Genomic DNA, 14002 nt, shown 5'->3' with positions numbered 1-14002 from the left:
AATGATTCGCGTTCGTTACTTTGATAATTTGATATGTGGGTGGACCGTTGCTTGGGTCCTATCCTTACTTGTACAAGCCTCCCACTTATGATTAACCCCTCTTGCAAGAATCTGCAACTACGAAAGAAGAATTAAGATAAATCTAACCATAGCATGAAACATGTGGATCCAAATCGGCCCCTTACAAAGAAACACATAAACTAGGGTTTAAGCTTCTGCCACTCTAGCAACCCATCATATACTTATTACTTCCCGATGCATTACCCTAGGCGCAAATCACAGTGAAGTGTCATGTAGTTGATGTTCACATAAAACCACTAGAGGAAAGACAACATACATCTCATCAAAATATCGAATGAATACCAAATTCACATGATTACTTATAACAAGACTTATCCCATGTCCTCAGGAACAACTGTTACTACTCACAAAGCATATTCATGTTCATGATCAGAGGGGTATGGAATATCATTAAGGATCTGAACATATGATGTTCCACCAAATAAACCAAATAGCATCAACTACAAGGAGTAATCAACACTACTAGCAACCCACAGGTACCAATCTGAGGTTTTGGGACAAAGATTAAATACAAGAGATGAACTAGGGTTTGAGAGGATATGGTTCTCATGAAGATGTTGATGAAGATTGACCCTCCCTCGACGAGAGGATCGTTGGTGATGACAATGGCTTCGATTTCCCCCTCCCAGAGGGAAGTTTCCCCGGGAGAATAGCTCCGCCGGAGCCCTAGATTGCTTCTGCCCAGGTTTCGCCTCGAGACGGCGGCACTTCGTCCCGAAAGCTCCCTTCTGATTTTTTCTAGGTCAAAACCTTTCATATAGCAGAAGATGGGCGCCAGAAGATGGCCAGGGGCCCCACAAGAACTGGGGGCACGCCCTGGGGGTAGGGCGCCACCCAGGCTTGTGGCCACATGGTGGGTCCCCTTCTGTTGTTTCTTCGCCCAATATTTTTTATATATTCCAAAACAATTCTTCGTAAAGTTTCAGGACATTTGCAGTTGTGCAGAATATGTATCTTAGATTTGCTCCTTTCCGGTCCAGAATTCCAGCTGCCGGCATTGTCCCTTTTCATGTAAATCTTGTAAAATAAGAGAGAAAAGGCATAAGTATTGTGCCATAAGATGAAACAACATCCCATAATGCAATAAACATCAACATAAAAGTATGATGCAAAATGGACGTATCGGCCTCCGAAAGATGAGAGGGTTGTTGGTGATGACGATGGCTTCCATTTCCCCCTCCCAGAGGTAAGTTCCCCCAGCAGATTCACTCCGCTGGAGGGCAAAAGTGCTCCTGCCCAAGTTCCGCCTCGAGACGGTGGTGCTCCATCCCGAATGTCCTCTCCTTATTTTTCTAGGTCGAAAGACCTTATGTACCAGAAGATGGGCACCGGAGGTGGGCCAGGGCCCCCACTACCCACGAGGGCGCGCCTGGAGGGGGTGGCACGCCCTGGTGCCTAATGGGAACCTCTGGGTGGCCCCCTCTAGTACTTCTTTTCTTCAATATTTATTATATATTCCAAAATAATTCTCCGTAAAATTTCAGCTCATTTGGAGATGTGCAGAATAGGTATCTCTGACGTAGTTTTTTCAGGTCCATAATTCCAGCTGTCGGCATTCTCCCTCTTTATGTAAGCCTTGCATATTATGAGAGAAAAGGAATTATAATCACTCAACAATGTGTTATATTGAATAAAAACACTATAAATAATAGTAGGTAAACATGATGCAAAATGGGCGTATCATAGGCCGGCGTTTGTGGCTTGGCATTCCATCGTGTAATGATACCCATGAACATTCAGGTTGAATAAACTGGAACGCCTTTATCCTTTACAAAACAGAGAGCCCCCGCTTGACCGACCACGCTCTCCATCTCATTCCCATTGTAGGATAGCCTGCCGCATCACTGCTTAGGTGCATCCCCTGTTGCCAAATGTCTCGCAACACGCCGGGTTGGGTCACATCTCTGAAGGAAATATGCCCTACAGGCAATAATAAAGTTATTATTTATTTTCTTATATCATGATAAATGTTTATTATTTATGCTAGAATTGTATTAACCGGAAACATGATACATGTGTGAATACATAGACAAACAGAGTGTCACTAGTATGCCTCTACTTGACTAGCTCGTTGATCAAAGATGGTTATGTTTCCTAGCCATAGACATGAGTTGTCATTTGATTAACGGGATCACATCATTAGGAGAATGATGTGATTGACTTGACCCATTCCGTTAGCTTAGCACTTGATCGTTTAGTATGTTGCTATTGCTTTCTTCATGACTTATACATGTTCCTATGACTATGAGATTATGCAACTCCCGTTTACCGGAGGAACACTTTGTGTGCTACCAAACATCACAACGTAACTGGGTGATTATAAAGGTACTCTAGAGGTGTCTCCGAAGGTACTTGTTGGGTTGGCGTATTTCGAGATTAGGATTTGTCACTCCGATTGTCGGAGAGGTATCTCTGGGCCCTCTCGGTAATGCACATCACTATAAGCATTGCAAGCAATGTGACTAATGAGTTAGTTGCAGGATGATGCATTACGAAATGAGTAAAGAGACTTGCCGATAATGAAATTGAACTAGGTATTGAGATACCGACGATCGAATCTCGGGCAAGTAACATACCAATGACAAAGGGAACAACGTATGTTGTTATGCGGTTTGACCGATAAAGATCTTCGTAGAATATGTAGGAGCTAATATGAGCATCCAGGTTCCGCTATTAGTTATTGACCGGAGACGTGTCTCGGTCATGTCTACATAGTTCTCGAACCTGTAGGGTCCGCACGCTTAACGTTCGGTGACGATTTGTATTATGAGTTTATGTGTTTTGATGTACCGAAGGTAGTTCGGAGTCCCAGATGAGATCGGGGACATGACGAGGAGTCTCGAAATGGTCGAGACGTAAAGATCGATATATTGGATGACTATATTCGGACATCGGAAAGGTTCCGAGTGATCGGGTATTTTTCGGAGTACCGGAGAGTTACGGGAATTCGCCGGTGAGTATATGGGCCTTATTGGGCTTTAGGGGAAAGAGAGAAGAGAGGCTGCGCGCCCCCCCAAGGCCTAGTCCGAATTGGACTAGGGGGAGGGGTTGTGCCCCCTCCTTCCTTCTCTTCTCTCTTCCCTTTCCTTGACACCTACTCCTACTACTTGGAAGGGGGGAATCCTACTCCCGGTGGGAGTAGGACTCCTCCAGGGCACGCCATAGGGGCCGGCCCTCTCCCCCCTCCTTCACTCCTTTATATACGTGGCCAGGGGGCACCCCATAGACACAACAATTGATCTCTTGATCTCTTAGCCGTGTGCGGTGCCCCCCTCCACCATATTCCACCTCGATCATATCGTAACGGTGCTTAGGCGAAGCCCTTCGTCAGTAGCATCATCATCACCGTCACCACGCCGTCGTGCTGACGGAACTCTCCCGTGAAGCTCTGCTGGATCGGAGTTCGCGGGACGTCATCGAGCTGAACGTGTGCTGAACTCGGAGGTGCCGTACGTTCGGTACTTGGATCGGTCGGATCGTGAAGACGTACGACTACATCAACCGCGTTGTACTAACGCTTCCGCTTTCAGTCTACGAGGGTACGTGGACAACACTCTCCCCTCTCATTGCTATGCATCACCATGATCCTGCGTGTGCGTAGAATTTTTTTTAAAATTACTACGTTCCCCAACAATCTTACAGTAGAGCGTCCTACTAGTCGTAGCATCATCGTTCTTCTTCGTCCTGTCGACTGGTAGCACTAGTAGAGCGACGCGCCGATGCAACATCGCGGTTGTGCACGTCTCGTCGCTGGCCGTCTTGCAGCAACGCCGCGAGCCGGTGGTACCAACCCCATCTATGCAAAGTCATTTTTACCATAGCCGGGAGCTACCGGTGGCCTTGCCACCAATGAGCAACTGACACCACATCTAGTACCTTTATATTGCTGTTGTATTTGATTCCTTTCACCCATTTGCATATTTGGTATTTCCCTTCTACTGGACCCAACACGTGGGATGGCATCTTTCTCTCATCTACTCACGTACAGTTACATGCATGGCTTTACTCTCTCTCTCTCCATCAAAACCCATTCCATTTTATTTTCTCGTTATAATTTACATCATTCATATCTTTTAAACCAGAACTTTATTTTAGTAAAAAAATTATATATTTGAACTCCTGGCGTGAAGACCATGAGAACAAGACCAATCGTGGATACATTTTCAACACATTTAAATTTTAGCATTTCAGTCAACTTATTTTACTCAATCTATTTCAGTGTGTTTTTTAAATGAGTTTCTTTTGTGAAGTTGCTTTGTTCACTTATTTCAGTTCAAGTTATATTTCACATATATCAGCTTCCAAATGAGTGAAATCAGCTTCTGGAAATAATTGAATCATGTCTTTTCAAATGAAACGAGTGAAATTAGCCATTTAAAATTAGTAAAATGAGTTTCATTTGAATTATTATTTTTAATAAGTGAAATTAGTTTCTAAATTGAAATATAATTTTTGTGAAACACCTTTTTCCAGTTTGTTTTTTGTGAAGTTGCTTCGTTCACTAATTTCAGTTTCAGTTATATTTCACATATACCATGACTTGAAACCAATGTTTTTTTATAACTGGGTAAAATTACATTTTCAACTATGTGAAATCTCTTTTTATATAAATAGTGAAATGTATTTTTGAGTGAAATATGTTAACTGAAACTAAAGAAATATATTTGGGAAGATGAATGAAATATTTTACATGCATATTTCAGAAATAAGTTATGTCAACATTTCAAACATTTCAAGCGTATGTGAAATCAGTTTTTTTAAATGAGGGAAATATATTATTTCAGTTGAGTGAGTGTAATGTGTTTTGAAAAATGTGTGAAACGTATCTTTTGTAAATAGTATAAGCGAAATCGTTTATTGAAATGAGTGAAATATATATTTTCAAAATGAGTGAACTCCGTTTTTATTATTCAAGATAAGTGAAATATGTTTTTTAGTTGAGTGAAATATGTTATTTGGCATCTATGAAATAAAATTCGTCCAAATGTATCCAATTTTGATCTTATTTTAAAGATCTTGCCTCGAGTAATTAAAATTTTAAAGTATCACCAATTAAATTTATTGTTTAAAATATTTAAATCTCCAAAATTTTCGCTATTGAATTTAATACTAGTCTTTCCTTGGGAGAGAGACTTCTGATTGTTTAATCGCCGTACTCCTACCTACTACATGTAGCTGCATGGGCATGCATGCATAGGGGTCCACAACAGGTTTATATTCGGAAAAAGTCCAAAACAAACCTTCAATTTGTAGGCGAAAGCTAAATCAAAGCCCAAACTCTCAATCCCTGAAATCAGTACACCAAACTCTCTAATCCCGGTCTATTTTAAACCTTAACAGAACATAGCCGGGATTTGCTGAATTGCGCCGGCCCAGTAGCACAGTTGCTCGCGTGCGCACTAATCTGCTTTTTTATTAGTTTCTTCCTTTTTCGTTTTCTTTTCTTTTTTCATTTTTAGACATGTCTATTTTTTCTAAGTACCCAATGTACATTTTTAACGCACACATTAAATATGTTTGAATAAACTTTGATATTTTCAAATACATTATGTTCATTTATAAATTACATGTTTTCAAAACTTTTTGAATACTTGGTAATATTTTTTCAACTACATGTTTTACATTTTCTTAATGACAATATTTTTTTATAAAAATACACAATACTCTTTTACGTGGTTTAACATTTTTAAATTTGCATACACTTTTTTCAAGGACATACCACATATATTCTGTTAAGGTTATGACACTTTTTTTACATCATGCAAACATTTTTTTTACATTGTAAACACATTCTTTTAAAAATGTCACAAACACATTTTTTGGAACTCGTGATCATTCTTGAAATGTTACATTTTTTGAATGTATAAAACATTTTTTTGAATCACACAAATATTATTATACATTGTATAAACATTTGGATTGTCCCGTACATTTTTTAAAACTTTTGATATTTTTTAAATGTCACAAAATATTTTCAGGTTTCAGAAAATTTTTATGTAACAAAATGTGTCCGCACTTTAAAATTTTGTTCAGGTTGCAGAAAAAATTTATGTTTCAAAAAGTGTTTACCCCTAAAAAATATTTTCAAAGTTCGATACTTTGGTTTCTGATTAAATATTTCGGGCCTCTGACTATGTCAGTCATAGTCGTTTGGTGTAGTGGCTACCAGGTCCCAAGTTCGATTCCACAACATGTTTTTTTTTGAATTATTACGTCGCCGTTAAGAAAAAGAAAGAAAGAATTTTTTACGTCGCGTGTTGGAATTATTATCACGATTTAAAAAAAAACTAATAGAGTTGATTTTGTGCGAAACACGAAATTCCAAACAGTTTTTAAAAACACAAAACGAATTGAATTAGTGTGAAAAATAGAAAACGAAAACATTTTTAACTTTTGAACAATTTTAGAAATGTGCGAACATTTTTTAAACCTCATGAATTCTTGTTGTGTTATAGTGGACCAGCCCAAATTCTAGTCCGTGAGAGTAGCTGGAATCCCGGCCGGGATTGTAGTCTTCCCAGTGTGCCAAACAGGTCTAGGGTCGAAAATAGACCGGGATTACAAGTTCAGAGTGCCAATTTTCGGGATTCAAAGTTCAGGGTTTAATTTAGTTTTCGTCTACAACTTCAAGGTTTATTTTGGACTTTTTCCTTTATATTCTCACCTATTGAAGTGTGAAAGAGATTGGTTGCTTACACGTGAACAGTGGCCACGAATCTCAAAGCAATCGTATGTGGTGGATTCTTTGCTGATAGCTCCCGGCTCCAGTAAAAAACTTTTTCGACCCCATCTGCCATTCGCATCCTTGGCACTCGCTGTGAGCCAGTCGCAGCACCGTTGACTGGGTTGACAACGTCGCCGCCAGGCAGTCGTCGCACACTCTCCCTCTGTTCCAAATTTGAACTAAAACCACGACGAATAATTTGGAACGGAGGGAGTACTACAGATTATGGATCAACCAACTCAAATTGGTACGGTTCTTATCCAGGCCCTATGCTCAGGCACAGCATCGACCAACTAAATAGTGATGATGCATCACATGTTTGACCACTTTAGTGTATCAATTTATTGACATACGAAGAACGAACACAGATATCACAATTATCCTTGAGAGGGATTTTGCACGACAGTGCATATCCGTTCGTCCATCCATCCATCCATGTCAAAGTGTAGCAGACAGCCAGCACTCCCGTCGTGCAGGTCATGCATCGTCTGCAAAGCAGTTTTGGAGATGAAATTACATGTTGCATTCGTGGTCCAATTTCCCAGACAACGAGGCACATCAACGCATGCATGCATAGATGCATCATGCATGGCAAAACATTAGACGTAGTTATTCGATAATCCTAGTTATTACATGGTTATTAGCTATATCTACTCATGGTGATTAGCTATATCTACTCATGGTGATTAGAGGCGGGAGGAGAGGGGTAGGATTTGGCGCAGTCGGCAGCGGCGAAGGTGATGGCGCCCTTGTCCAGGTCGAAGCCGAGCCAGAAGTTCTGCTGCGCGATGTTACCGATGACCGCCACATTGTCCGTCGCCGCGGACATGGCCAAGCACACGGTCCCCGGCTGCGGCTGTACGAACGCGTTCTTCACCTTCAGGGTGATCACGGCGCCGCCGCCAAACCCCAGCGTCACCTCCGGGAAAAGCTTCTCCAGCACCCAGTCCTGAATCGTACCGCCCACCTCGTAGCACAGGTCCAGCAGCTTCTCCGGCGACTGCTTCCGCTGGAGCTTGATGCTCTTGGTGAGCTCCTCCACGATCGGGTCCAGCAGCGCCTTGTCGAGGAACGTCAGTGCCGTGCCAGTCGACGACGACGGGCGACCGCTTCGGCGGTACGATGGTCGAGCTCCCGATCTTGACGGACGTGAGCAGGATGGTGTAGAAAGCGTCCACGGCCGAGGGGATCAGCGGCGTGGTCACCGCGCCCGGCTCCTTCACGGTGGCGCGGGCGCCGAAGTTGATGATGGAGGAGGCGTTGATGGAGAAGGGCGCGAGGCAGTACGAGAACCTCCGGCCGAGCGATGTCTGGGTGCCGATCTGGTCGATGAGGGAGAGGTTCCCGGCGCCGAGGCCGACGTTGCCGGTCAAGAGGAACGGGCTGCCGCCGGTCGTGTTCGTGTTGCAGCCGAAGTTGACTCTGGTCAGTTGCAGCTGCGGACGTTCGCGGCATCCAACACAGCCGCCGGGAGCGTCGTCGAAGATGAAGGTCTCGGTGGAGAGGATGCCGTCCGTCGTGGAGCCGTCACCGGAGGAGAAGTGGTACTGGCAGTGGGAGTTGGCGTCGCAGGAGGCGCCACGGACCGCGTGGCACGAGGGCAACCGGCAGGCCACGAAGCCGTAGGATGACGAGGAGGAGGTGTCGAACACGTAGCTCAACGGCGACCCCCCGGCGGCTGGCGGAGGGCCGGAGGTTCCGTTGATGCATTTGAACGACACGAGGTTGCTGCCGGTGTTGACGATGGCGAGCATCCGGGTGCGCGGCGTGCCGATGTTGACGTAAATCAGGTATTCGTACGGACTGGACCTGATCTCGGCCACGCCGCCGGAAGGATCGCCGACGGTGTACGAGCGCTCCGTGGAACGCCGCACGGCGGCAAGCACGCGGTCGTGCGAGGTGAGCGACGGGTCATGGAGCGGCGACTTGGGAGAGTCCCGGTGGATGAACTCCACACTAAACCCGCCGCCGACGTACGCCGTGCACGGGCAGAGCTGCGCCGTCAGGACGACGCCAAGGAGCAACAGTGCCCGCCATGTCGTACCCGTCATTGTGTCCTAACTCTTCTTCTGAGTAGTAGCTCGACACCCCGTCGCTTGCTAATGGCCTCCTCTGCTGCTGGTGCAGTATTAATAGGGGGGTGGGGAGACGAATGTGGTAAGCAAGAAATGATAATTTCCTGCAACTAGTAAACGTGCACGTGCAAACGCACGTCTTAAACGTTTATCAAGTGAATTCACATGATATACTACTAAAATAATTTTTATAAAAAAAATCAAATAGGTACAAAATGTTGTCATGCCACTCAAATTGTATTTTTTAAAGTGTTAATGATACATAGCAAAATATACCTGGGTAGGTGTGTCGGACAAAATATGTCCAGTGAAGTACTCTATAAAATTTAACATCCATAGACCACAGGATGACCTGCATAATTACAAAACTAAAATAAAAATAACTATTAATTTTTAAGAAATTTTAAAAAATATAATCAAATGGTCATGACTAAAAAAATCTTTGTGAAATCCTTGTGATGTAATAACTCCTCGTGATAACAAAAATCAAACCCGGACACGCCCGTTTATATATAAAAAAAAAGTTCACAACGCCCACTGGCTCCACCGCCCCCCGCTAGGCATATCTGTCCGCCGTTCCCCATTCTCAACGTGCACATTCACTCCACCGCCCCCGCTACCCCTATCCAGCTCGTCAGGCCGGCCCTCACCCACACCGCGCCCTGCATCTGCCGCTGCGTCTGCCGCCCGTGCCACGCCCAACTACGCCTGCCGCCCGTGCCGCGCCCAGCTGCGTCTGCCGCCGGCGCCAAATCTCTGCTAGCGGGAGCAGAAGGATAGGAAGGAGAGAACCGCATGCACTGACTTTCTTCCCCATCGCCGGCGCTAGGTTTAGACGGCCCCTTCTCGTCGAATCCGGCCGCGACGTAGTCCCCGAGGAGGCGCTCGAGCTCTATCGGGCGACCCAGCGCAAGGCGGCGTCTGAGGCGGATGCAGAGGTGTCGGATTCGTCTCCACCGGATCGGCGGCTGCGGCACCAGATGCAGCGGATCGGGCGCTTCTCTTTCACCGGCGAGCTGCCCGTCGGCCTGCGTAGGGGGAGGAGTCGAAGGAGCTGGTGTCGCGCTCATTCTCGCGTTGGCCCGATGTGAGAACTCCTCGCCTTGGCCCGATGTGAGAACTCCTCGCCTTGGCCCAATGTGAGAACTCCCGCTCCGCGCGCCGCTCGCAGCTGGTAAGCCCACGCGTTACCCTCCAGTCTCCACAGCGCCGGACACTGACTCAGTTGGTGTTTTGAGCTGATTGTTGTGTAAGCTATGATTTAGATAGTGTACGTATATAAAATCGAAAATCTCCATGCTGAGGTTGGCTTGACAGATGATTATACCGGGTAGTCCATTCAGTTTTGACATCAAATCAGCTTGAAAACATGAATGCACATGAGACTTTGCAAACCAGACAGACTTTGCAAACAAGGCACAACCAACTAAATCTCATTTTGGTCATGTATTTATGTGTGTCTAGCAGTACACATGACAAGTGTAACAACAACAACAGAACATCCTCCACACACAAGCCTCGTCACCCTCACAAGAAATATTCAGCATAATGCAGAATCTAATAAGTTTTTCTCTTTTATAAGCAAAAGAACATTGAAGGGATGCTCGTGGAAGATGAGGTCAAGAAGGTACGAGAAGAACGTTGATGGGATGCTCACGGAAGATGAGGTCAAGAAGGTGGATACGCCCATGATGCATGTATGAATTGTACTTTCACAAACATACTCTGACAAGTATCTCATGTCAAGCTTTAGTTTTGTTATAAAAGATTTGGTTGCCCGTATGAATTTTCTTTCTGATATAGTCATGCCACTAATTTACTAACAGTAGTCGTTGTGGCACTGAAATCTACAACTGCACTAATCTCTATCAGGAATGAAATTGGACTCCACGATTTCAGTGATGTTTCTAGATAAGAAATTTGGAACTAACAAGAGATAAACATGCACATAGCAATTGAAGTGATTTTGGTCCCGCCGTCTTATATTTAAGCAGACTGCTAATTTGTGATGGTTTGCTACTGTAGGTTAACATCATGGATGAGTAGTCTGCTCGTGACGAAGACCCTTAACTATTATGTCATCTAGTCTCATTTGTTATGACTTACATGCATATGCATACTCTATTCGTAATTGCGGGGATATTTTCTTTCTAATGCGATTAATGGGCATATACAATAAACACATAAGCGTTGAATTAGGAGGTATACCCATTTGTCTGCAGTGTGCTCTTAATACGCTCTTGCCTTGGCCATGTTGAAATGTCTAGGTCCTTCCACTTATCTGATTTTAGTTCGATGTGAACCGATGCAAATTTGAATACACTTTCCAGTCCTTCCAGCTGTTGCATGAATAAATGACAAAGTATTAGCATCACAAGTGAAGAATAACAGAAATTGTTCTATCAAGAAATGGTGCAGCAGGACTAATAACTAACCATATTAGTGAGGTCTTTGCGGTGAATTCCTGTGCCTAGTGAGTCGACCACCTGGATGCATCACACCCTTGTATTTATAACTGCTAGGTACCAATGAAAGTCTTCAATGTTTACTGGAACGAATATTTGAAAAAGGGTTTCTATTAGTTGAGGTCTGATCTATACAAAAATTTGTCCTCGATTGAATTCATAGTAATATGGAACTGTGACTCACCATACCATGTCCAAATAAGTTGTAGCTCTCTTTAATACCCATCTTGGTGCTTCAAATTGTATACAGCTAAATTCCTTTATCATCTTAGACATGTGTGCATTCTCTAAGAACACACTTCCACCTGACCTCATCTGTAGATGCTCTTTAGCACTTATGCAATGTATGTATGCGTCTATGATCTACAATATGAAGTGCACACCTTAGTTATAGGAGATAATAGAAACTCATGTTAAACCAGCACTATCTTGTCATAAAGCTACATATACTTACTTCGTCGTCTTGTCATAAAGGCATTTGGCACGCAGATTATATGCTATGATGTAGGATATGCGGCTCAGCAACTGAGCATTATCATGGATTAGTTGATGGTTGGCTTGTTTTGATTAGAACTTCCACCCACACATGCAGGCTGTATTTTGTAACCATGGCGCCCTCAGTTGAGCGAGTTGTTATTTCAAATTAATTACAAGAAACTGGTCCAATCCATGATGCGATGCTAGAGTAATAAATATGACAGTACTGTTTTATTACTTCACTGAAATATGCACTTAAAAACCCAAAATTTACTTCACTGAAATATGCACTTGAAAACCCAGAATCTGCTCATTATAGTCAGAACATTGATTGGATAGAGGCATGAAGCGCACCATGTAAATATTACTGTCCATTCTAAGTAAAAGAAAAGAAGAAGAGATGTATACTATGTATTAAAATCTTGCCTGATGTTTCAGAGGATGGCGAAAGAGGTGCAGGGAGCCGACGGCCTGTCCGCAGTGAGGAAGTGATGGAGGAACAGCCACCCACTTGAGGGTGGGTACACGGTAGCAAGGGCGCCAACTGGGAAGGCGACGCTGCTGCCGGGCGGCGAGGTCGTCGTCCACCAAGGCGATGATGCTTCCGTGCGGCGAGGGGATCCTCCTCAGTGAGGAGGTGATGAGGAACAACCACGCACTTGATGGGTGGGTACAGGGCGGCGAGGGCGCCGACCAGGAAGGGGACTCGGCTGCCGGGCGGCGAGGTCGTCGTCCACCAAGGCGACGAAGCTTCCGTGCGGCGAGGCGATCAACCTGGGGATCTGTTTCTATTTTTATGGGATATACGCATGTTTTTTTTTCTTTGCATGGCCTATGTGATGCGTGATTGTAGGGGGTTTGGTCGAGTGCGTGTGGGGTCTCTATTTTTCTCCGCGGTGGAGTACGGTCAGCGAAGTTAAATCGGTAAGTGCACACCAGAAACGTATCAGATTACAAGGCTAGCCGTTGGATTGTGATTAGTGGGCCTGATCATGTGGTGGTATTGGGTCTCTGTACGGTTTGCGGGGTGCGTTTAGTGAAGTTCTTGTTTGATTGTTTAATAGTAGTGAAGATAATTTGATTGGAGAGAGATTAGAGATTTGAAGGTGGTAATTAGGTTTGTGCTTAAAGTTTTTTTGTGATCACTTGTTAATTTGCTAGCATGCGAATATCCCAGTGGCAACTGGCAAGACAGGCAGCTGATTGATTCTTTCCCGGGCAGTGATCTGCGCCGGTGCACCGGCCCAATCGTTGGGCCGGTCAAGGCCCAGCCGTCCGATCCGCGAGCTCGAGCCGTCAGATCTGTTCCTCGAGCCCCCTTCCCCTGCGTTGACTTCTTCCCTTCTTCTTCACCGCGTGCTCGCCCCAGCCGCTCTCTGTCGCCGGCGACTAGCCCCTCACCTGGACCTCCTCCCCTCCCCCCCTAGTCCCACGCTGCTGGATGCGCTCTCCGTCGCCGCCGGCCGCCGTCCCCGTCCCCGTCGCAGCATCCATACTCGCCCCCCGGTCCAGCAGAAAGCCCATAGCCCCCTCGTAGCAAAAAATGGCGCCGTCCTGAAGCACACCGGCACCCCCCTTGTCGTCGCAGCACCTAGCAGCCGCCATCGTCGCTGCACTGTCGTGTCGCCGACGCAGCTCTCAACGTCGCTGCTCGCTGCCATTGGCGAGTCAGGTTGAAGCTTTTTATCTCATCGGTTGAAGCTTAAGCTTTTCTCGCGGATTGAAGCTTTCCACCGTGCCAATTGAAGCTTTTTTCACCTAAGCTTGAAGCTTTTTTCACAAAGGGTTGCAGCTTTTTACTCTGCGGTTGCAACAAAAACACAGAGAGACGCCATGGTCGTCGTCGAGGAGGATTTTCTCAATCTCTGTTTGAAGCTTTTTCATCTACGGGTTGAAGCTTTTTGTCAAAACGGTTGTAACTTTTCCTGTATTTTGTTGTCTGGTTGAAGCTTTTTTATCTACTGGATGTAGCAAAAACCTCCAACGGTAGTAGCAAAAGCCTGCTACGGTTGCAGCAAAAAAATCATTGTCGTCCTCGCGAGGTCGTAGCTCTGCCTGATGGATGTAGCAAAAAGCTTTGCCGGTAGTAGCAAAATCCAACAACGGTTGCAGCTTTCCCTTGTTGTGCAGTGCCATTGAAGCTTTCTATGTCTATGGTTGAAGCTTTTTTCAACGGCTTT

The 14002-nt window shown here is 45.0% G+C and overlaps 1 protein-coding gene and 1 long non-coding RNA gene across 3 annotated transcripts; one reads left to right on the top strand and one right to left on the bottom strand.

Annotated features, from left to right (window-relative positions):
• Positions 1 to 7257: 7257 nt before the first annotated feature.
• LOC123077542 (aspartic proteinase CDR1) lies at positions 7258 to 12219 on the bottom strand. 2 transcript variants are annotated; one of them, XM_044499826.1, is made up of 5 exons: positions 11530 to 12219; positions 11316 to 11428; positions 11089 to 11219; positions 7927 to 9248; positions 7258 to 7865 (listed from the first exon to the last, which is right to left on the bottom strand). In XM_044499826.1, exons 4-5 carry the CDS (start codon positions 8854 to 8856, stop codon positions 7479 to 7481), a joined length of 1317 nt encoding a protein of 438 aa, XP_044355761.1. In that variant the 5' UTR covers positions 8857 to 9248; positions 11089 to 11219; positions 11316 to 11428; positions 11530 to 12219; the 3' UTR covers positions 7258 to 7478. The 2 variants fall into 2 exon arrangements, with proteins under 2 accessions (XP_044355761.1, XP_044355760.1); XM_044499825.1 differs by having other exon boundaries at positions 7258 to 9248; positions 11535 to 12219.
• On the top strand, positions 9440 to 12908 carry LOC123077543 (uncharacterized). The gene is made up of 3 exons (XR_006436684.1): positions 9440 to 10054; positions 10463 to 10577; positions 12261 to 12908. It is a non-coding gene; the product is annotated as an uncharacterized lncRNA (long non-coding RNA).
• The last annotated feature ends 1094 nt before the right edge of the window (positions 12909 to 14002 follow it).

The sequence above is a fragment of the Triticum aestivum genome, chromosome 3D (assembly GCF_018294505.1).
Source record: "Triticum aestivum cultivar Chinese Spring chromosome 3D, IWGSC CS RefSeq v2.1, whole genome shotgun sequence".
NCBI lineage: Eukaryota > Viridiplantae > Streptophyta > Magnoliopsida > Poales > Poaceae > Triticum > Triticum aestivum.
The sequence above is the reverse complement of the archived record's forward strand: the minus strand, read 5'-3'. Positions and strand labels throughout refer to the sequence as shown.

Coding starts and splice junctions, on each gene's coding strand:
- LOC123077542 (XM_044499826.1), bottom strand. CDS start 8,856: ATGACGGGTACGACATGGCGGGCACTGTTGCTCCTTGGCGTCGTCCTG. Junction 7,866..7,926: donor AGATCGGGAGCTCGACCATC/GTACCGCCGAAG, acceptor TTCCTCGACAAG/GCGCTGCTGGACCCGATCGT.